This window comes from Neomonachus schauinslandi, chromosome 2 (genome assembly GCF_002201575.2).
Source record: "Neomonachus schauinslandi chromosome 2, ASM220157v2, whole genome shotgun sequence".
In the NCBI taxonomy this organism is placed as follows: Eukaryota; Metazoa; Chordata; class Mammalia; order Carnivora; family Phocidae; genus Neomonachus; species Neomonachus schauinslandi.
In genome coordinates, this window is record NC_058404.1 from 110118206 (window position 1) to 110143489 (window position 25284).

General features: G+C 35.2%; 1 protein-coding gene across 10 annotated transcripts in view; it reads left to right on the forward strand.

Moving 5' to 3' along the window:
* Nucleotides 1-25284, forward strand: part of CAMK2D (calcium/calmodulin dependent protein kinase II delta) — a 321958-nt gene that overhangs the window by 269297 nt on the left and 27377 nt on the right. For 4 of the 10 annotated variants that reach the window (XM_021684521.1, XM_021684522.1, XM_044912894.1 and 1 more), the window contains exon 14: nt 8707-8755. The exons of 1 other annotated variant lie outside the window; for it this stretch is intronic. In XM_021684521.1, the coding sequence (XP_021540196.1) occupies nt 8707-8755 (49 nt within the window). Of the gene's footprint in view, nt 1-1286; nt 1320-4244; nt 4305-6285; nt 6328-8706; nt 8756-25284 lie in introns of all 10 variants that reach the window. 5 more of the 10 variants (XM_044912890.1, XM_044912891.1, XM_044912892.1 and 2 more) reach the window with 3 other exon arrangements.

Consider the following 25284-nt stretch of genomic DNA (forward strand, 5'->3'; position numbering starts at 1 on the left):
GAGTTTTTACAGCTTGTATTTTTTATAGTTCCTCTAAAGGAGACAGGTTGAAGTATAAAATAATTAATATGTAAAGATGACTGATATGTATGTCAAGAAAAAGTGTATTTTTCTGTTTCAGTATATACTAAATAATCTGACAAAATAATACTTTTATAGGAAGTTGTTGTAGAAAATGTGTAAATCCTCTCTGCTTTACTACACTCCCAAGCTATCATAGTGACCTGAAAATCAATGGAAACCAAATGCTTTGCAACTAGTTATGCTAGGTTCTGGAAGTCTGCTGAAATGTATAACCCGAAAAAAAAAAAAATCAAATCATAGGGTCTGGAAAATTAAATGTCAAATAATTAAATTTCTCTGCTTGGGCAGTTTTTATAAAGGTATTAATTGTTCCTGTGCTTCTTTCATAAGGATTAAGACATACTCAAGGTGAATATTCTAAAAAAAATTATAGGAAAATTTTCCAAAAAAGATAACAGGATATTTTGGCTTTCTTGGATTTCTAAACAAAGTAATAGAACTTATTTTCTATTGATTTTATTTTGTTTCATGGGAATTTATCTTTGATTGAATGTAACCTTATATTTGTATTATGTTTGTTATCTTTCTGGAGTATTACCTAAGTATTTTGTTTCTTTAATCCTTTTCTTTCTTTTCCAATGGCAGATGCATACATTCCTCATGAACACTTCAACATTCTTGGGAATTAGTTAATATTCTAACATTTGAACTTGACCCAAAGTCAGGTGGTCAGTTTATTTTGAAAATATAACATAGAAAATCATTTATCACTTCTTATGTTCATGCCCAATCATTTCTTCACCTCCTATTTATGTGTGATTTGGGAATTTCCAGAGCTGTGGTTACCATGCACTTGTGATTCCCATTAGGATGGCATTTGCCTTTTACCAGTTGCTTTCCTCAACCTGTAATGTTCTCTTCCTTCTGCTTAGTTTATTCAGTTTCAGTTTCATTAATGACAGTTGATGTTGCCTTTTTCCCAATGGTACATTGGTGGAAATGTAATATTTTAAATTTTCCAAATGTTTCACTCTGTGTTTTTCTGTACCTTTCAGTGATGTAGAGGTCACAGTTCCTATAGAGATATTTATTTTTACTACTATCCTTATATAGAAAGAAACATTTCCAGAACTTTTTTTCTTCTAGACGACTTATAGCTTCTCTTTAAAGAGAAATTTATTCTGTGCTCCATGCTTTGATACTTTAAAAATTCAACCGGTCATATTTTTTTCTTTTCCTTTCTCTTTGACTGGTCAATTCAGAAAAGGAAGTCCAGTTCGAGTGTTCAGATGATGGTGAGGATCTCTATCTGCCAGATTTCTCCTCCTGTAAAAATTCACACTTAGGAATAAAAACAGTCTTATTTACCTAAGTTAGTGTAAGTGGAGAAAGTGTAGGACCATTACATGTCAGTGTCAATTAACTATCAAAACACAGTACCCACATTCACATAATACTGTTTATCTTTGAAATTGAATTTTTAAAATATGCTTTATACCTTTATCCATACCTTTATCCATATGCTATTAAAGGATCTTTTATAAGACCAGAGTCCAGTTTTCTCTTGAAACTAAAGAGATCATGACATAGTTAATGTCTGTTTAATGATAAGTGAAGGAATACTCTAGGATTATTTTTAAGTGATGATCGTGATTAAAATAGGAGTTATTTTTAGTTCAGATACACTATAATGTATCTACCATGAAGTTTATAAATAGTGTGAAAGTGAGCATACAATGGAACCTATCCTAGTTAAGCACCTTATAGGAGGAAACATTTATTAACCTCAAAACTGAATAAACTTAACACCTGAGAAATAAAAATATCTTGCCCATGCCTCATAACAATAATTCAGTGAATCACTTAAATATCTGGTTTGATTTAGTTTCATTAAGAAAAAAAGCTTCCATAACATAAATTAACTACATTTCATAAACAAAAGTGCCAGAGTTCTTATATGTTTAAAAGACAGCTTATAGTTTAACTCCTACTTAATATTTGACTCTTTAATAAAAAAGAAGTCCTCCTAGTCTTTTACTTAAAAATTCTGCTATTATTTTTCAACTAATTAATATTGCAAGTACCTTCAAAAGACTTCCCATAGTAATAAAAGATCATTAAGCTTATCTACGTTAACTTAAAAAGTTTGTAACTGTACATTTAAACACAACTAATAGTGGTGGTTGAGTCTCATATTCATTTAACTCCTATTTGCCATGCCTGACAATAAAGCATGGCTAATCTAGGCAGAATGGCCCTCAATCGGAAGACCTGGTGGTGTATGTACGCGTGTACCTATGTGTGAACGTGTGTAGGGGTTTGTGTTGTATGTGTGTGCACACATTTGTGCAGAGAAGTACGTGTACATAGGTGTGCATGTGTGACATTTTCACTGAAAGAAATCAGTTCTTCACAACCATTCTAGAAAATAATCAAGTCTCTTCTCTCAAAACAGAAGTAAAAGTATCTCAGTGTATTCCTCTTTTACTTTTGTATCCGCTGATATAAACTGAATATAACATTAAATATATGTGGTGCTTTCATTATAAGTACCTCTGATCATATGATAAGAAGTCAGCTGTGTTTTGCCACGCATTCTTCCTGATAGGAAATTATTTGTGTGTGCATCCCTCCTCTTTCATCATGTATTTCATACTAACATAAGTACTAAATTTTGATCCCTTTTTAATAGATTCCATTACCTCTTATCTCTTTCTGGCTGTTGCACAAATTTGATGTTAAATTCTGTACACTTTTATTTAAAGAAAAATTTTAGACCATCTGCAAAGTAGAGATTGATGGTTTAATATTTAAAGAGTTTTTCAGTAAAGGGCACCAGAAGTTTTCTCTTTTTCTGCATATCACAGAGCTTAGTGTTATATGGCTTAATTAAATAATACTGATACCAAACAATCACACAAATGTGAATGAATAGAAAAGCAAAATATTACATGCCTAAATTAATTTCTTTAATCTTCTATGTTCTTCCCAGTACTGGTTTCAATATAATCTTCAGGTATAAAATACAAAAAAAAAAAAAAAAAACCCTCCTAGAAAGTCCCAATAAAACTGGTGTAATTGCTTATAAACTCATTTGGTATTCATCTATTTTATGCAGTATATTTTTCTCTTTGAGACCCTTAAGAACATTTATACTAAAATTATGAGATGTGTTCCTTTAGATAATACTATGTAAAGAAAATACCTAGATAATGTAGTACAAGAGAATGAATGTTAATTTATAGCTCCATTTGGTAACCGTAATGTAAGTTATCATGCATGAGTTTAAATGAATGTTGATTATTACTGTTTAGTTTTTGATTCTTTAGTGCCCAAACTCATTTGTGATTTCAAGTTGCCACTTGTCTACAAAGAATTTTCTCTATGGACCATTATAATACTTACTGACCCTCTGAGTTGCTTTCACCACGTGGCTTCCATTGTGATATGATCTTTTTTTAAGGTCAACCCCAATATGTTAAAGCAAAGGAATGATATACCAAACACAATCTTCAACAGTAGCACTTTGAAAGAAAAACAAAGTAGTAACACTTTGACAGAAAACACACTGTTTTCCTCTCAAACAATTGTGAAAAAAGTCTTTTTACATTCAGAATATAGTAAAGAATTCAGTTTGCCCATTTATAATTGGACATGTGTTTTTTAAAGGAGGCCCAGACTTATCATTTAAAAAAATATTATAAAGTCTGCATTTCATCAGAAGATCTAAGTTTTGAAGATCTGAGTTTTGACCTACTAAGCAAAGTGATGGTGGCTTCCCAGAGAAAGACGGTCTATGTGTGACTTCAGGATCGAGAATAAAATGGAAAAAAAAAAAAAAATGTATTCATAACAGAAAACAATTGGAAGCCGGGAACAGAATCCAACTTGAGGAGTATGAAAATGTTTGTATTTATTTCATACTCTGAAACTTGATTTGAGCTCCACTGAAGCAGTTCTTTGTTGGTTAGTGTGGCACAGCCAAAGCGGCCAAGGCTGTTTCGTCATCCCCCGTCACAGACACAGTTCTAGCCTGTGTGTGACCACCGGAGACTAGAATTGAGTATCATTCCTGTCAGACATCACGGTGTCTTTCACGTTCATCCTCAGTGGATCTTTATTTTCATGTCTATATCTCCACATAGACATGCTGCAGTGTAGAGACATTGGCTACCAAGGGGTTTAAGGCATCTCTGTTTCTATTTTCTGCATACCTACAGATAAACAACAAAGCCAACGTGGTAACCAGCCCCAAAGAAAATATTCCTACCCCGGCGCTGGTATACCTGGACTCTTTGTAACCCTTCTTAAGTTCTTTATTGTTTTTTGTTGTTTCTCTCATTTGCTTTCACTATAAAGATACATATATAAGTATTTTATTTTGTTGGGTTTTGTTTTGCTTTCAAAGATATAAGAAAAGTTCGTTTCTTTTTTCTTTTTGTTAAGGTAGTTGCCAAGCAGTGTGTTTCTAACATGAGATGATCTCATTTCATTATTGAACATTATTCTGATAGCTGTGGTCTCTGTAGTTGAAATTGTTGCATGCTGCTTTAGAAATACAGTAGAATGCGCTTTGGTTGCTCTTAGCTCTTCTTCTGATGGTAGCTCTAGATTATGCAAACAATGGTTTCCTCCTTTCTTGATGGAAATACTGACATCAAGGAGAGCTAAGGGGATGATTGCTAGACAACAGTAAATGTAGACCTTATTCAGAGTTCCCGTTTCTTCTTATTAAAAGACAGCAGGGCTTTGTAAGACCTCACTTTTTGAGATCAAGAGGCATTGGGTAATTTTGAGCTTTTTGTTTGTTGTGTTTTAAATGATCACTGTTTCACTTTAATCCAAAGAATGAAATGTATAGCATAGAGCCTTGAATTATCAGTGGGGCCAGTTTTGCCCATTTTAATCAAATTCACACTATTTACAACTAAATCATTTTAAGACTTTGAGATAGTGTTATGTTAAAAGTCAAGATTTGAATACTGGCATTCAGTACTCTGAGTTCTGTAATGGTTTGCTCAACCTATTACATATTTTGATATAGGTTTTCTGAAATACTTCTGATTTTTTACTGTCCTCTGTACTGTTATTTTAAATGAATAAAAAAATACTAAGGGAAATTATTTCACTTGGGTTAACCAGAAGGTTCAGTTTAAAAACATTTAAAGGAAAAAGGACATACCAAGATAGCAAGTTATCTATGAGTAAAAAACAATGTCAATCACACCTCTAGCCAGGGAAAGGAAGAAGGGAAGCAGTAAATGTGTTCTCTAACTGTTACAGCATAAACTGGTGAAGAGGAGATCCTAGAGGACAGAGTGCTTATAGTGGGAGAAAACTTTCAGTGGACTGCAGTAACTCGGTTACCAAGACATCATGCAATGAAAGTGCCAAGCATGCCAGTGGACACTGAATCTTTTTTAACATCAGTCATTTGAGTGTTATTTTCATTTGGGAATATTTCTTCAATTCTCTGGTAGAAAGCAGAAAGGAATAATAATATTTTCTTCATGGAAAAGCATGACTTTACAAGCAAATCTGTATATATAGTCCATAAAGCTGAAATTTATTTTTAGGTATGAATTAACATAGCATTTAGTAGATTATAGTGATTATAGGATTAGTTCTAGAATCCTTTAAATGAACCTTTTCAGTATTCCATAGAATTGCTTATGGACTTTTGAAATACATTCTTTAGGATAGCCTTTTTTTTTTTTTTTTAAAGCAAGGCACAATGTTCTAGATTTTTCAGGGTATTTATCTGTGTGTTAACTATACACTACTAACTATAGTGATGACACCATAATCCATTCTCAAAGATACACCGGAAAAAGAATCCTCACAAAGGATTCAAGATCATTTTTAAGAGTTCTAATCTCTAGGGTCCTTGGTCCGTTTTCTATAGGACACACGTTAACAGCCTACTCACTAAAGAAGAAAAGGAAGTTCTGTTACAGAACTTTGTGAAACAGTGAGTGCCTCTTTAGGTCTCCAAACTTCAAAGCCTTGTCTGTTTACTGATCACGAATAAGGTCTTTTGCATGCTGCTGCTGGGTACTGAGGTATCCTATCTCATGGGCTCATCAGGGAGATCTTTCATCAGTGATCTTGTCAGCTGCTACCTCTGACAGTGGTTAACATCGCTTAAGCTCTGGTCACTATTTAGTTTTGTCAGCTGGCTCACTCTGCTCTGTCCCTCACACTAGTAAGAATGTACTTACCAATGCGAACTGTTTCTTTCTCTATTTTGTTCTCACTCAGGAGCCCCAAACTACTGTAATCCACAACCCTGATGGAAACAAGGTATTCAGAAAGAATCAACATCATCTTGCTTTAACAAGATTACACATTTCATCAAATGTCCAAAGCAAAATTAATTCATTAGCTAAACATGGGAAAGAAAATTCTTACCCTTTTTCTACCACACTTTTTTTGGGGGGGACCTAATTTATCTAGAATTGTACACATATTTCTTTCAAAACAAAAATGAATGACATCTTGAAAGAGAAATGAATGGCCAATAAAAGTCGGGTTAAGCAAAGTCTTTATGTCAAGATGACTGTGTATCTTAAGCAATTCCATCTGGTCCTTTTTTTTTTTCTTCTCCATGTCTGTCTGTGCATTGTACTTTAGTTATATTCTGCATGAAATTTTAGAATTTCTTGCTATATCATTTCACTGTCTTCAAAAAAATCAACTTGAGTTCATAGGTGTTTAAATTTAATGTTGCTTTTGAGTTTTATTTATTCTGTTGTCATAGTGCTTTTTCTGTTAATTCCCTGTTGTTGGTGTTGTTTTTGTTGTTTGGCATGAAATTGAGGATAATCAGGGAGTTTCAATTCTTATGAAATGTTTGTTTTTGTTGAATTATATGCATTTCAGTAACAGATATTTAACCACTTAGGCTGAAAGAAGACTGTAATGTTTTCTGTCTGTTGTAGATTGTTTGTGTAGCATGTTAACTAAATAATAGTACTTGTATATACATGTCTATAGGATGAAAGGAGACATTTTCTGAACGTATTCCATGTTTCCAATTTACTAATTCTCGTATTTTATTGTATCTCTAAGGGAAGGAAAAAATATTTCATCAGATTTTTCTCAAATATCAAATATAGTCATGGGTCTAATTTCTCCTTACTCTTATCAACAATGTTTACATCTTAGAAAACACATTTTCTCTGGTTTAACATTTAGTTGATCAGTATTAAAATCATTAAAATAAGAAAATCAAGTATTCTTTAATATGAGATGTATTTTATGGTCATGACACTTAAAATATTTTAAGTTCCTAAAAGACTTGTAGTACTCAGGAGCATCATATAGGAGAACAATTGTTTTTTAATATCGTTAGCAAATGAAAGACCAAGCATAACAGCTGGAGTGGATACTTCAATAGTTCTAGCTATATCATTTGTAAGAGTTGCTGCATGATATTTCTTGCTTACATGAATTAGTTTACTTTTACAGTGCATGGGTTTACCTTCATCTTGAGTTTAAATTTGAACACTAGGTCACGTTAAGAAACGCATGAAGACTCTCTGCTTTGGTTTTGTGTGTATGGAGAGACTCTGGATACACATTTAATTAGTCTGTCCCTTTGGCTTAAATATCACGTATGATATTTATATAAGTTGATTGCTTTTTTGATTTTTGAACCTCTACAAGGACACTGATTGGTATTTGCATCGTTTTCCAAAATCTGTTTTTCATCACTGAGCACATAGCTCTGGATTGGAAGTTTGTTTCCAATTTCTTTCAGCTCTAGCCTTTCATCATTACAAGTAGAAAATTGTGTTTTTCTTATGAATACTACTAAATTTCTTTGCTAGAAAATATTTTGTTAGCACATTATTAGTGGAAGAATTTATCAAATCATTTTAAGAAACTGTATCTTAATACTGGTAGTTACAGTGTCCTTTTAAGTGTGCTTATTAATCTTCAACTTCATTTGTAGTTTTACAAAGAAATAGCTTTGTCTTTCTATTATGGGAGCAGGTTTCTTATCAATAACAGCCAGTTTCTAATTAAGAAATGGATGAAAATCTAATTGTCCTTGAAAGTAAATTATTCATATAATTCCACTGTGCTGATCACAAACATGGAAATTCTTGTTAAAAGCAATTTCAGCATCTTCAGCTTAGTACCCCTAGCTTCCTCATCAAATGATGCAATGAAATGCTTTCTGTCTCTACACAGGAATAAGATGAATAGGCTGTGAATTCAGTGCCTAATATAGTGCCTTATACAAAGAAGGGGTTACTTACTGATTGATTAATTAATTGGGAAGAGAAATTGTTCTATTTTAGGGTCAAATTCATTAGGCTAATATATTCAATTTATGATAAATATATAGAAAAAACACACCTTATGGGGCACTGTAACCAAATACAGCCACACACAGCTCTTAAAATAAGTTGCATACTTTGGCTGCTTCTACAAATAACCTAGATTTATCATGCTTCAGAGTAGGCCACCAGAGTACTCCTTTTTGAAATGTTTGCAGCATTTGGCATTTTATTTCTGTTAAAACCACATAATGTATTTGTCCATCTGCATGTCAATATATGTACACAGCTTGCTGATGAATTTTGCATGACATATATATCACTTGCCAATTTTAAGAAGAAAAAAAGTGAAGTTTTCCATTGTTTGCAACTTAACACGTTTTCTTCTCAACAGGAATCAACTGAGAGTTCAAATACAACAATTGAGGATGAAGATGTGAAAGGTATGATCAAATCAGAAATGGAAAATCCTGATTAGAGTTCCATATAAATCAGAAAAATAATTGTTTCGAATAACTAACAAGTTTGGGAAGTAGGCCTATTCTAAAAATCAAAAATAATTTTCTTTTTATATGTACACTATTATTTTGATTATATGTATTGATTTTGTCAATTTTTTCACATTATATTCTTTTCTGTTTTGAAATAGAGACAAATGTAGAATATTCAAGCACATTGTGATTTTAAACTAATAATGACAGTCTGGGGACATAATATCAAATTGTAAATGTTCAGTCATAAGGTAATATAAAATGTGTATCTATGTCTAGAAAACAGCTTATGTTCAAGAATAGAGTAGGAAAAGGACTATTTTTTAAAACCTTTAATGGTCTCAGTGAGTTTCAACATTTGGCAGCCTTTTTATCCTAGGTTTTTGTGCCCTTTCCTAATATATTCTTGACCTCCATTCACTTGAGTTGCCCAGGTTCTTTTAGAAATATAAATGAGTCATTGCCAGCATTTCTATGGACATCTCACTGCCTCTGCACATACATACTAAACATACTTTGACTTCTTTTTGGTCTCCTGGCTGTTTTAGAACTATTAATTTTGCTTCAGTTTCTTTCATAGTTTTATGTTCTCATTTTTGTAATTCGGCTATGTAACTACAATTTCTACTGGCCACTTGTCTAGAAGCCATTCCAAAAAAAAATGGTAACAATAGGATGTTTTAAAAGTATTAAAGATGTATTAAAGGAAAATAAGCATAAAATAAATTCAGAGAAATTATTCGTCAGATAATTAAACATTATTTGGAAAGATTATATACCTAATAGTATCAACATGGGCTTTCATTTTGTAGGTGGCATTAGTAAGACACAGTTTTGGAAAACTGTATTCATGTTATAGAATAAAGAACCTGGAAACTCTCAGGTCAAGGAGACAGATAAGCAATTTAGGAAATAAAAATGCCAGTTACCAGTCACCGATGCTGACTTTTCCCTCTTTGGTTGAATAGAACAGCTGCCTCTATTATATTAAAGTGTGCTCTCTATTTGTATTTTAGTGCACTGACCTAACTCTGCTAGAGGTAGTCAGTCATTTTTTTTCTCTTACAGTGGAAAGGTGGATAGCTGTGTCAAGGATTTTATTTAGTAGGTCTATTCATCTCGCTCTTGCCCCTGAGCTAAAATTTGAACGGAAGTAATTTTATGAATCATTGATGCCAGCCGCATTAAAGAGATTTTTTTAAACCAAATAAGCAGATATGTCATTTAGCTTTGTCAGTGATTCAGAAAGCATCATCTTTGAAAGTATTTTGGATTCATTAGCTCTTTCAGCCAAGCAAAATGTTTATATTCTTCTCTTGAGCGAGAATCGGGGGAAATAAACCTGTGCATTATCCACTAGAAAGACTGAATCTTTAAACAACTGAATAGTATTAGAATAGCAGCACCTCACCATATGCAGTTCATCCTAATAAACATATTCCTTGGTGATCACAAGCAGGGTTTTAATAAGTGGTCTTTCTCACCTGAATTTGACTCTTTACTAAGTTTTGGTTTAGGATGATCGCTATTAATGTATGTAAATATCAACATATAAACAGAATCCCTGTCAGTCCTACCTTATAGCTTATAATATTTTTTGATGAAATAAAATTATATCAGCATCTCTCAGAACATAGTTCTCTCCAAATCACAACAATGATATTGGCTTCATTTTGCCTCTGGGATTTCACAAATCGAGATAGTTATTTGTCTTTATGGTTACGTGCTGAGACTACACACACCAAATGTTAGAGAAATTAAGTATAATATTGAGATGGAAAGAAATGTCCAGTTGATTACTGACCCCAAACTGTTTGGGTTTATTTCTTTGAATGCAATGAATAAGTTATTGAAGTTTCTGCTTAATTTTCCTTGCGTGGGGATGGCCGCAGAGTCACAGATATAACACATTAGGCATCATTCTCTGTAAGACCCACACAGCTTTTTGGTGGCTGACCTTTTTTAATATTGAATGATGTCAGAAACCTGTCGGACTAGAAGACACTTTAAAAAATCACCCAGGTCATCATTCTGACTCCCAAGACAGGTGGTATATAAAACTGTCATAAATATTTTTAATGTATTTATTATGTTGGTGATATGCTTATATGGGAATCTGTTCATTAATCAGGACACAGTCCTTCAGAAAGACCCTAATTGATTTCTGCATTTGTATGACTGTGCTCTTTTCTATTTACCTCGGAGTTTGCTATAGCTCTGGGTAGCTTGGTAGAGAATGTTTATTGACCAGCTGTGTTAGAAGCCAAATTTACCTTTATATCTAAGCTGTAGGAACTCAAAAAGACCATCAGTTATATAACCTGACCAAAGCCACACCTTCTCTACAAAGCCACATCCTACCTACAAAATTTACTGTCTTTCTTCCACATACACTTTCCAACCCTTTCCCTTCTGTATACAACTTTGTTATCAGGGTGAAACACCAGACTTCTGAACATATTCTTAAAGGCATATTCCCCTAGCATGCTCCTGCATGCAGTCACATGCTCCATCCATTCCTGCTGGCTGTCCCACCTAACACCAACACCTAGACTTACATTGTTTCATGGTGGCATATGATCCCTGGAATACCATAGTACATCCTTCCATGCCAGTGCAGTGCACATTCTGTCTGATCCCCAAGGACCAACCTCGCAGTGACAGTTCTACACCCTCTCTACTATAAAGAAACACGAGCAGGGGGAGGATATTAACACATCATGGTGACCTAGACAAAGGAAGAAATGAAAACCAACAGCAGAGAATACCTTTTGTTGGCCTTTTCAAGGGGAAAAAAGTTGGGCCAACTGCTCTTAAGGAGGAAGAAAGTATTAGTCATAGTAGATGAGTAGTCCTTCACATTCAGGGAACCTAGAGCACCTAGAGAGCCAGAATTTGGAGAAGACCCATTTTCTTTGAGCTCTCCTTGTTAGTTTTCATTCAGAATGGCCTTTGGTTTTCGTAAAGCCGCAATCTGTGTGTTATTCTTGAACTGTATGTAGGCTACCTCAGTTTTTTCATTCAGCAGATATTTATTGAATGCCTACTGTTTGTCTGAGCTCCACATCTTCTCTTGGTGACTAGTCTTATTCAAGAACTTTCAACAACTCAAGAATCAAGACGTACTTCTGTACGTTTTACATGAAGTTTTTATGCTACAATTTAGGCTGTTTCTCTCATCTAATTCAACAAATGTCAAGAAAATTGACTTTAAAAAGTGAGACCCAACATAAATTCATTTTATTTCAAAAAGTCCTTTCCTTTTTCATTTTTTTAAAAAAACTTGAGCATTTAGTTATAACCACAACATTTCCCTTCGCAAGCCCACAGTCATCCTAAGGGATTGTTTTACAATTTTTCTTTTTAAAAAGCTTCTTAAGTTCACTGTTTTCTCTTTCCAAGGCAACATGGACTTCCTAGTGTGGACCTTTTGAGCCATTTCCTAATTTTGTCCTGTATTTAAAAACCAAATATTATCTCTAACTCTATGTCTGTAAACTCAGCAGGATACTCCATGTAATGGAAAGATGGTAATGGCTTAAAAATAAATGGGCATAGCTATTACCAAAGAAGCACTGTACAGTAAAAACAGCTATATGCACCCAAAACCAAAAAAGTTTTCCTATTAGAATTCACTGGTGTTTTCAAAATACGGATTTTTAGGTCTAAAATTATTGAAATAGTCATTCCATTTTGAATACATTTCTAGTAAAACAAACACTTGTAGGTGGCAACACTAACAGTGCAGTGCTCTATAAACATGGGTGTCCTTAAAGCCAATGATATGTAGCAATGGTCCTCTCAGCACTGTATACATTTGAAGACTGTCCTTTGGTTTGTGGCTGTAACCACAGTTTGCAGGGCCTGTCGCTGTATGCCACAATGTCTCTCCACCTCATAACCTGCCAACACCATTGCTGAGAATCAGCTACTTCTTCCTGATGGGTATGCATCGGTTTGGTCCATCTGCTGCTCTTTCCTAGAGTTCCAGAGTTGTGCAACACCTGTCGAAGTTAGACTCCTCTATGCCCTTATGTTATCTCTGTCACTCATCCTGCTTCCAGCATCTCATTGCATACAGCTCACCATTGAGTAGCTGCTTGGATCTTTTGCTGCATCTCATCTTTCTTACAGGTCTAGACCAGTGGAGCTCTGTACAACAAGCAGAAATGTATTGCTATGAGCATGGGGACTTCATTCTGGTTTATCCTCTTTTTCCTTTTGCTGACAAATAGATAATGGTAATGAAGTTGCATAGAATGTTTGCAAAAGGCCCAATTAAGGGCAAGGATTGACACCCTTATCATTTGAATTGGGCCTGGTATTTGATGACATCTGGATATAAAGGTCTTGGCTCATCTACAGAATCACTTGGTTAATGAGCTTTTTGTATATGTCTTTGTGAATCTGTACATTAGTGGACAGTGTGATGACTAAATACTCAGATTCAACTATTCTTAAATTCTATTTCCAATGAAAACTGTCATTGCTGGGTAGAATTCCCTGACGCAGATGATCACATGAAACCAGTCTTCTTCAGATCCCTCTGTGGTTTGTAACTCAGCATTTGTCCTGCATGCCTTTCTCTCTTCAAGAGAATCTGCAAATTAAGAAACTTCTGGTTATTTTATTTAAAAACCTTTGATAATTATGTCATTCCATTAGGTTAAAAGTGTCTTAAAAGACCTGTAGTGCAGTGCATAATAACTTCTTTCAGATTTCTAATCCAAATTTGATTTTTAAAAACATTTATGTAGAAAAATTCATTTCTGCATGTGTATATCTGCCTGTTGATCTTTTAACTTTTAAATCAGGATCAATAACTTACAGAACTGATGCAGAATTTATTCTGCTCTACCACCAATATAAAATAACTTCATTTCTCTTTATTTTTCTTTTTTTACATTCCTTTATTTTACCTCCATACTCACTCAGGTTTTTCCATTTACTCTTTGCCTCCTACTAGGTTTGTATCTTAAATTTGTCAGTGATAGCCCCAGGCTTCTTTAACCATGCTGACAAAATGTGGGGTCAAAACTGCTGCCAACTCACGCTTAAAACAAAGTCCTAAATCAAAATGAACAAAACCAACTAACAAAAACATTTAGCTACTCATTTTTTATCATTAAGAAAACACAGGCTCAATGAATGCTAATTTAATTGGAGATTTAATACTAGCTGTTTATTACAGTTATGAAAGAAAGCACCAGAAAAATGCAAGCAGGAGCAGTAAAAAGGAGTAACACTCTGGGGAGTGTGACTAGAACTTAAAAGGGAGGTAGGAAAAGATGGGTTTTTTATATCCAGTGTACTGCTGTTGTATGATTTGTTCATGTGTGTGACATTTTGACTAGTATAGCAAAAGTCTAAAATAAATTTTTAAAAAGTCAAAAAAAAGAAAACAGGCTCATCCTACATTGTTAAATTTTCTCAAAGTTTCTATAAATGCGGAGGGGGGAAAGATGGCGGAGGAGTAGGGGACCCTTTTTCAACTGGTCCCCAGAATTGAGCTGGATATCTACCAGACCACTCTGAGCACCCATGAAACCAGCCTGAGATGTAAGAAGATCTGGATCGCTACAAACAGAATATCGCAGGCAGTTGGTTTTGAGGTAGGAAGCGGAGAGCCGTGATTCTGTGGGCAGATATCGGAGGATAAATGGAAGTGGGAGGCTGCCTGGCCGTGGGGATCCTACACTGCCGGTGAGTGACAGCCTCGCGCGCTGCGGATGGGCACAGACTGGCAGACCGGTAGCGGCGGGGAAAGGACTTTAGGGCAGCCCCCGGGGTGGAAACCCGGAGCAGCGGGGTCGCGCCTGAGAACTGCAGCCCCTGGGAGGGAAACCAGAGTGGCGGGGTCGCACGCACGCTAACTGCAGCCCACAGGGTCGCACCTGTGAACTGCAGCCCCCGGGACGGAAACCCGGAGCGGCGGAGTCATGCGCACGCGAACTGGGAGCAGCTAGTGGTTTTAGAAACACAAAGGGCAGAGACTTGCCCGGACCTGGAGGCAGGACTGGGAGCGCTGCGGAGGGGCGCACAACCCAGGCTGCTGCAATTTATAGCAGCACAGACAGAAACAGAGACGGTATGGCCTGGAGAGCTCACTGAAGAACAGACTGTGGTCTCTCTGCTCTGAGGCAGAGGGTTGGAAACGGTCTCTTCTGCCCTGACTCGCAGAAGAGATGCAGAAAGCCACCAGGGAAAGGCACCAGAGAACAAAAGCCCCAAAAACTGATTCCCACTGAGCCCATCCCCCGCCACAGGGGCACAGGGCAACTCTGCCCAAACAGGGTTGCTTGAGTAACAGCACGGCAGGCCCCTCCCGCAGAAGACAGGCTGGGAAAACAAGAGGCCAGCAACCCTAAGGTCCCAAGAAAACAGGTGCATCTTGCTTGGGTTCTGGTCAATAATTTGGACTCTATACATTCCCTCAAACACCCATCAACAGAATGACTAGGAGGAGGAGCCCCCAAAACAGAAAAGACTCAGAGATTATGACTTATGCTGCAGATTTACAAATGGATGCAGATATAACCAAGATGTCAGAGATGGAATTCAGGCTAGCAATTGTGAAGACAATGGCTAGAATGGAGAAATCAATTAGTGGCAACATAGAGTCTCTATGGGCAGAAATAAAAGGTGAATTGGCAGAACTTAAAAATGCTATCAATGAGATCCACTCCAATCTAGATAATATAACAGCTAGGGTAACAGGCAGAAGAGAAATAAGCGACCTGGAAGACAATATAATAGATAAAAAGGGAAAAGAGGAGGCCAGGGAAAAACAACTCAGAATCCATGAAAATAGAATCAGAGAAATAAGTGACACCATGAAGCATTCCAATGTCAGAATAATTAATCTGGAGGGAGTGGAGAGAGAGAGAGGACTAGAAGATGTATTTGAGCAAATCGTAGCTGAGAACTTCCCTAATCTGGGGAATGAAAAAAACATTCGAGCCCTAGAGGCAGAGAGGACCCCTCCTAAAGTCAAGGAAAACAGGCCAACACCCCGGCATGTAATAGTAAAACTTGCAAATCTTAGAACCAAGGAAACCATCTTAAGGGCAGTTAGAGGGAAGAGATTCCTTACGTACAGAGGGAGGAACATCAGAATAACGTCAGACCTATCCACAGAGACCTGGCAAGCCAGAAAGGCCTGGCAAGACATATTCAGGGTACTAAATGAGAAGAACATGCAGCCAAGAATACTTTATCTGGCAAGGCTTTCATTTAGAATGGATGGAGAGATGAGGAGCTTCCACGACCAGCAGAAGCTGAAAGAATATGTGACCACTAAGCTAGCCCTGCAAGAAATATTAAGGAGGGGTTCTATAAAAGGAGAAAGATCCCAAGAATGATATACAACAGAAATTTACAGGGACAATCTATAAAAACATCTTCACAGGCAACATGATGACAATTAATTCATATCTTTCAATAATTACTCTTAATGTGAATGGTCTAAATGCTCCCATAAAATGGCACAGGGTTGCAGATTGGATAAAAAGATAGGACCCATCCATATGCTGTCTACAAGAGACTCATTTTGAACATAAAGATACATCCAGACTGAAAGTGAAGAGATGGAGATTCATCTTCCATGCCAGCGGACCTCAAAAGAAAGCTGGGGTAGCAATTCTTATATCAGACAAGTTAGATTTTAAACTAAAGTCTGTAATTAGAGACACAGAAGGACATTATATCATTCTTAAAGGGTCTATCCAACAAGAAGATCTAACAATTGTAAATATCTATGCCCTCAACATGGGAGCAGCCATCTACATAAGCCAACTGTTAACCAAAATAAAGAGTCATATTGATAACAATACGTTAATTGTAGGAGACCTCAATACTCCACTCTCAGCAATGGACAGATCATCTAAGCAGAAAATCAACAAGGAAACAAGAGCTTTGAATGATACATTGGACCAGATGGACCTCAGAGATATTACAGAACATTCCACCCTAAAGCAACAGAATACTCATTCTTCTCAAGCACTCATGGAACTTTCTCCAGAATAGCATACACTGGGTCACAAATCAGGTCTCAACCGATACCAAAAGATTGAGATTATTCACTGCATATTCTCAGACCATAATGCTCTAAAACTGGAACTGAATCACAAGAAAAAATTTGGCAGAAATTCAAACACTTGGAAACTAAAGACCTCTCTGCTCAAGAATGTTTGGGTCAACCAAGGAATCAAAGAAGAACTTAAACAATTCATGGAAATCAATGAGAATGAAAACACATTAGTCCAAAACCTATGGGATACTGCAAAGGCGGTCCTAAGGGGGAAATACATAGCCATCCAAGCCTCACTCAAAAAGATAGAAAAATCCCGAATTCACCAACTAACTGTACACCTTAAAGAACTAGAGAAAAAGCAACAAATGATGCCTAAGCCACGCATTAGAAGAGAAATAATTAAAATTAGAGCAGAAATCAATGAATTAGAAACCAGAAACACAGTAGATCAGATCAACGAAACTAGAAGTTGGTTCTTTGAAAGAATTAATAAGATTGATAAACCACTGGCCAGACTTATCCAAAAGAAAAGAGAAAGGACCCAAATTAATAAAATTATGAATGAAAGGGGAGAGATCACGACTAAATCAAGGGAATAGAAACAATTATTAGAAATTATTATCAACAACTATATGCCAATAAACTGAGCAATCTGGATGAAATGGAGGCCTTCCTGGAAACCTGTAAGCTGCCAAAACTGAAACAGGAAGAAATTGACAACATGAATAGGCCAATAACCAGCAACGAGATTGAAGCAGTGATCAAAAACCTACCAAAAAACAAGAGTCCAGGGCCTGATGGATTCCCTGGGGAATTCTACCAAACATTCAATGAAGAAATAATACCTATTCTACTGAAGCTGTTTCAAAAAATAGAAACAGAAGGAAAACTTCCAAACTCATTCTATGAGGCCAGCATTACCTTAATCCCCAAACCAGGCAAAGACCCCATCAAAAAGGAGAATTTCACACCGATATCCCTGATGAATATGGATTCCAAAATCCTCAACAAAATCCTAGCTAATAGGATCCGACAATACATTAAAGGGATCATCCACCACGACCAAGTGGGATTTATCCCCGGGATGCAAGGGTGGTTCAACATTCGCAAATCAATCAATGTGATAGAACACATTAATAAGAGGAGAGAGAAGAACCATATGGTCCTCTCAATTGATGCAGAAAAAGCATTTGACAAAATGCAGCATCCTTTCCTGATTAAAACTCTCCAGAGTATAGGGATAGAGGGAACATTCCTCAAGTTCATAAAATCCATCTATGAAAAACCCACAGTGAATATCATCCTCAATGGGGAAAAGCTGAGAGCCTTTCCCTTAAGATCAGGAACACGTCAAGGGTGCCCACTCTCACCACAATTGTTCAACATAGTACTAGAAGTCCTAGCAACAGCAATCAGACAACAAAAAGAAATAAAAGGTATTCAAATCGGCAAAGAAGAAGTCAAACTCTCTCTTTTCGCAGACGACAGGATACTTTATGTGGAAAACCCAAAAGACTCCACCCCCAAATTACTAGAACTCATCCAGCAATTCAGTAATGTGGCAGGATACAAAATCAATGCACAGAAATCAGTTGCTTTCTTATACACTAACAACGCAACTGTAGAAAGAGAAATTAGAGAAATGATTCCATTTACAATAGCACCAAAACCCATAAGATACCTCGTAATAAACCTAACCAAAGAGGTAAAGGATCTATACTCTAGGAACTACAAAACACTCATGAAAGAATTGAAGAAGACACAAAAAGATGGAAAAATATTCCATGTTCATGGATCGGAAGAATAAACATTGTTAAAATGTCTATGCTACCCAGAGCAATCTATACCTTCAACGCCATCCCAATCAAAATTCCAATGACATTTTTCAGAGTGCTGGAACAAACAATCCTAAAGTTTGTATGGAATCAGAAAAGACCCCGAATCGCCAAGGAAATGTTGAAAAAGAAAAAGCTGGGGGCATCACGTTGCCCGATTTCAAGCTATATTACAAAGCTGTGATCACCAAGTCAGCATGGTACTGGTACAAAAACAGACATATAGACCAATGGAACAGAATAGAGAACCCAGATATGGACCCTCAACTCTATGGTCAAAAAATCTTTGACAAAGCAGGAAAAAACATGCAATGGAAAAAAGACAGTCTCTTCAATAAATTGTGCTGGGAAAATTGGACACTCACATGCAGAAGAATGAAACTCGACCATTCTCTAACACCATACACAAAGATAAACTCAAAATGGATGAAAGACCTCAATGTGAGACAGGAATCCATCAAAATCCTAGAGGAGAACATAGGCAGTAACCTCTTTGACATCGCCCACAGCAACTTCTTTCAAGATACATCTCCAAAGGCTGGTGAAACAAAAGCAAAAATGAACTTTTGGGACTTCATCAAGATCAAAAGCTTCTGCACAGCAAAGGAAACAGTCAACAAAACAAAGAGGCAACCCACAGAATGGGAGAAGATATTTGCAAATGACACTACAGATAAAGGGCTGGTATCCAAAATCTATAAAGAACTTCTCAAACTCAACACCCAAAAAACAAATAATCAAGTCAAAAAGTGGGCAGAAGATATGAAAAGACACTTCTCTGAAGAAGACATACAAATGGCTAACAGACACATGAAAAAATGTTCATCATCATTCGCCATCAGGGAAATCCAAATCAAAACCACACTGAGATACCACCTTACACCAGTTAGAATGCCAAAAATGGACAGGGAAAGAAACAACAAATGTTGGAGAGGTTGTGGAGAAAGGGGAACCCTCTTACACTGTTGGTGGGAATGCAAGCTGGTACAGCCACTTTGGAAAACAGTGTGGAAGTGCCTCAAAAATTAAAAAATAGAGCTACCCTATGACCCAGCAATTGCACTACTGGGTGTTTACCCCAAAGACACAGATGTAGTGAAAAGAAGAGCCATATGCACCCCAATGTTCATAGCAGCAATGTCCGCAATAGCCAAACTGTGGAAAGAGCCGAGATGCCCTTCAACAGATGAATGGATAAAGAAGATGTGGTCCATATATACAATGGAATATTACTCAGCCATCAGAAAGGATGAATACCCAACTTTTACGTCCGCATGGATGGGACTGGAGGAGATTATGCTAAGTGAAATAAGTCAAGCAGAGAAAGTCAATTATCATATGGTTTCACTTATTTGTGGAACATAGGGAATAGCATGGAGGACACTAGGAGAAGGAAGGGAAAAATGAGGGGGGGGAAATTGGAGGGAGAGATGAACCATGAGAGACTATGGACCTGAGAAACAAACAGGGTTTTAGAGGGGAGGGGGGATTGGTTAGCCTGGTGATGGGTATTATGGAGGGCCCGTACTGCATGGAGCACTGGGTGTTATACGAAAACAATGGATCGTGGATCACCACATCAAAAACTAATAATGTATTGTATGGTGACTAACATAACAAAATAAAATTTAAAAAAAAGTTTCTATAAATGGCTTTTTAAAGCAAGTTTGCAAAACTCTATAAATGGAGCATTATTTTATTAAATACTTCATAAATTCTAAATCATGTATGTTCTAAGATTCCTGCCATCAATTTCCCAATCTTTTTTATTATTAGATAAAAATCTTGTATTTACAAAACATGCTTTTCATAATATTTATATTGAGACTAGGCTTCAGGTTTAGTATTTTTACTGACAAAGGCTTGTGACATAGAAAACATATTAATGTATTGCATTTTAGCCAGGTTTAGCTCTCTCATAAGAAAAAAATGTAATTTGTTCTAACAAACTTTCCCAATACTTATATTTAAAATGACCACCAAGGACCTATATCAAGGCACAACTTGTTAATTAAGTTAGCATTTGGCTTTCAGAACTGAAGCATAAAAATATTTGCTAATTGCTGTACTTTTTTTTATATTATTCTTTCAAAACAGATGAGCTCCTGTTTAAATTTTATTTTTACTTTCACCTTATTTTGGGGTTTTTTGATATACTTTTAAATTTTATTTTATTTTCATTCCAGTATAGTTAACATATAGTGTTTTATTAGTTTCAGGTATACAGTATAGTGATTCAACAATTCCATATATCACCCAGTACTCATCACAACAAGTGTTCTCCTTAATCCCCATCCCCTACGTCACCTCTCCCCCACCCACCCACCTCCCCTCAGGTACCATCAGTTTGTTCTCTATAGTTAAGAGTCTGTTTCTTGGTTTGTCTCCCCCCACCTTTTTTTTCCTTTGCTCATTTGTTTTGTTTCTTAAATCTTAACATGTGAGTGAAATCATGTGGTATTTGTCTTTCGTCTGACTGACTTATTTCGCTTAACATTATATTCTCTAGCTCCATCCATGTCTTTGTAAATGGCAAGATTTCATTCTTTTTATGGCTGAATAATATTCCTTTGTGTGTCTGTGTTTGTATGTGTATATACATTTACCACATCTTCTCTATCCATTCATCTATTGATGGACACTTGGACTACTTCCATAATTTGGCTATTGTAAATAAAGCTGCAGTAAACATAGGGGTGCATGTATCCCTTTGAATTAGTGTTTTTGTATTCTTTGAATAAATAGTAGTATGGTTACTGGATCTTGGGGTAATTCTATTTTTAACTTTTTGAGGAACCTCCATATTGTTTTCCACAGTGTCTGCACCAATTTACATTCCCATCAACAGTGCATGAGGGTTCCTTTCTCTCCACTTCCTTGCCAATACTTATTTCTTGTGTTTTTGATTTTAGCCATTCTGATAGGTGGGAGGTGATATCTCATTGCCGTTTTGATTTCCATTTCCCTGATGATAAGTGATGAACATCTTCTCATGTGTCTGTTGATCAGCTGTCTGTCTTCTTTGGAAAAATGTCTGTTCATGTCTTCTGCCCATTTTTAATTGGATTATTTGCTTTTGGGGTGTTGAGTTGTATAAGTTCTTTATATATTTTGGATACTAACCCTCTACCAGATACGTCATTTGCAGATACCTTCTCCCATTCTGTAGGTTGTCATTTAGTTTTGTTGATTGTTTCCTTCACTGTGCAGAAGTATTTTATTTTGATGTAGTTCTAATAGTTTATTGTTGCTTTTATTTCCCTTGCCTCAGGAGACATATCTAGAAAAATGTTGCTACAGCTGATGTCAGAAAATTACTACCTGTTCTCTCTTATAGGATTTTTATGGTTTTAGGTCTCACATTTAGGTCTTTAATCCATTTTGAGTTTATTTTTGTGTTTGGTCTAAGAAAGTGATTGAGTTTCATTCTTTCGCATGTTGCTGACCAGTTTTCTGTTTGTTAAAGAGACTATTTTTCTCATTGGATATTCTTTCCTGCTTTGTATAAGATTAATTGACCATGTAATTGTAGGTTCATTTCCAGGTTTGCTATTCTATTCCATTGATCTATATGTGTATTTTTGTGCTAGTACCAAACTGTTTTGATTACTACAGCTTTGTAATATAACTTGAAGTCTGTAATTGGGATGCCTCTAACTTTGTTTTTCTTTTTCAAAATTGCTTTGGCTACTTGGGGTATTTTGTAGTTCCATGTAAATTTTAGGATTTTTTGTTATAGTTTTGTGAAAAATGCTGTTGGTATTTGATAGGGATTGCACTAAAACTGTAGATTGCTTTGGGTAGTATAGACATTTTAACAATATTTGTTCTTCCAATCCCTGAGCATGGAATGTCTTTTCTATTTCTTTGTGTTATCTTCAGTTTCTTTCATCAGTGTTTTATAATTTTCAGAATATAGGTTTTTCACCTCTTTGGTTAGGTTTATTCTTTGGTATCTTATTTTTGATGCAATTACAAATGGGATTGTTTTCTTAATTTTTCTTTCTGCTGCTTCATTATTAGTGTATAGAAATGCAACAGATTTCTGTAGGTTGATTTGTATCCTGCAACTTTACTGAATTCATTTATCTGTTCTAGTAGTTTTTTGGTGGAATCTTTAAGGTTTTCTGTATGTAATATCATGTCACCTACAAATAGTGAAAGTTTTACTTCTTTCCTACCAAAGAAAAGGATGCCTTTTCTTTCTTTTTGTGGTCTAATTACTGTGGCTAGGACTTCCAGTACAATGTTGAATAAAAGTAGTAAGAGTAGACATCCTTGTCTTGTTCCTGACCTTAGGGGAAAAACTCTGTTTTTCCCCATTGAATATGATCTTAACTGTAGGTTTTTCATATATGGTCTTTCTTCCGTTGAGGTATCTTCCTTCTAAACCTACTTTGTTGAGGGTTTTTATCATGAATGGATGTTGTACTTTGTCAAATGCTTTATCTGCATCTATTGAAATGATGGTATGGTTTTTATCCTTTCTCTTATTGATGTGGCATATCACATTGATTGATTTGCAAATATTGAACCACCCTTGCATCCCAAGAATAAATCTCACTTGATTGTGGTGAATGATTATTTTAATGTATTGTTGAATTCAGTTTGCTAGTATTCTGTTGAGGATTTTTGCACCTATGTTCATCACAGATATTGGCCTATTATAGTTCGTTCGTTCATTCTTTCTTTCTTTCTTACTTATTTTGTGATATCTTTATCTAGTTTTGGTATAAGGGTGATACAGAGCACATAGAATGAATTTGGGAATTTTCCTTCTTCTATTTTTTGGAATAGTTTGAGTAAAATAGGTATTAACTCTTCTTTAAATGTTTGGTAGAATTCACCTATGAAGCCATCTGGTCCTGGACTTTTGTTTGTTGGGAGTTCTTTGCTGATTCAATCTCCTTGCTGATAATTGGTCTTTTCAGATTTTCTATTTCTTCCTGCTTTAGTTTTGGGAGGTTAAATTTTTCTAGGCATGTATCCATTTCTTCTTGATCGTCTAATTTGTTGGCATGTAGATTTTCATAATATGCTCTTACAGTTGTTTGTATTGCTATGGTGTTGATTGTTATTTCTCCTCTTTCATTAGTGATTTTGCTTATTTTGAGCTCTCTCTCTCTTTTGATGAGTCTGGCTATTTGTTCATCTTCTCAAAGGACCAAGTCTTGCTTTCATTGATCTGTTTCACTGTTTTTTTTTAGTTTCTATATCTTTTATTTCTGCTCTAATCTTTATTATTTCCTTCTGCTGGTTTCAGGTTTTGTTTGTTCTTTTTCTAGCTTCTTTAGGAGTAATGTTAGGTTGTTTATTTGAGATTTTTCTTGCTTCTTGAGGCAGTCCTGTATTGCTATAAACGTCCCTCTTAGAACCACTTCTGGTTTTGGACCATTTTGTTTTCATTTTCATTTCTTCCCATGTACTTTTTGATTTCTTCTTTAATAAATTTCCAAATCATAATTAAACTACCAGTTTTATAACTTTGAATTCATTTTAATAATTCAGAGTTTAAAAATCTAACATATACTATTCTTTGATATTTATGTGGAAGTTAAAATATAAGAGGTAAAGAGACTCAAAATTTATACAGGCAAAAATTTTGTAGTCAGCAAGATCTAATTTATATTATAATATAGTTGTATATATATTGCATGTAAAACTTTGTTTTTTTCCATGTATCTGTATTTCCCATTGCCTAATAAAAATAGTCCAATTTATTTAATAAGGAACTAAATTTAAAGTTATGTGCAAGTCTTAAAGTATTTTATTACTTTCTCTGTCTACCTTTTCAGATTGTAACTTCATTACTGTTTTTAATGACATAAAAAAAATTTAGCAAGGATCTGATTGGAATCCAGAGTTTACACTCTTGTTTGTAGTTCTTTTATCTAACTTTATTAGAGCAGGTTGTATAACTTTGTGGCTCAGCCTTCCCGGTTACAGAATTTAGATATTGAAATCAATAATACAGAGTTGTAAGGTTTTTATCTACCCTAATTTAATGCAATACTACTAAGATCGTTATGAGGTCTCTTATTTTTAAAGTGTGCACAATTATACATTATAAAGTCATATATAATATAGATGGTAATAACATAAATTATCCAAAACAATTATTAAAAGACACTTAATTCAAAGTTGAATACAGGAATAAATTGCTGCAGTTTTATGGAATATTATTGCAATGGAAAAAAACAGTGTCCACCAACCTGTATATTCAAAATATTATCATGTCACTAATGGACTGTAAAATTAGTACTTTAAACACATCCCAGTAAGAATTATTATGGAGATGTATTTCATATTTTTAAAGTATCTACTATATAAAATTACTTTAAATATCTAAAATTATTTTACTTCATACATTTCTAGGCAGAAATTATAATTATTTGTTTTTATTAGCTATGAATTATATAATTCTGAAATTATTTATTAGAATAAAATACTTTAATAAAATACTATCTCCTTTGCTGAATTTGTATTATTTTCTACCAATAACTATATCTAGAAATTATGTGAAATTATATGTCTGTATTATTTAGTGATTCTTCTTATACATCAGTGAATCAGTGAAATGGCCTTTTTGTTGTTGTTGTTGTTGTTATTGTTGT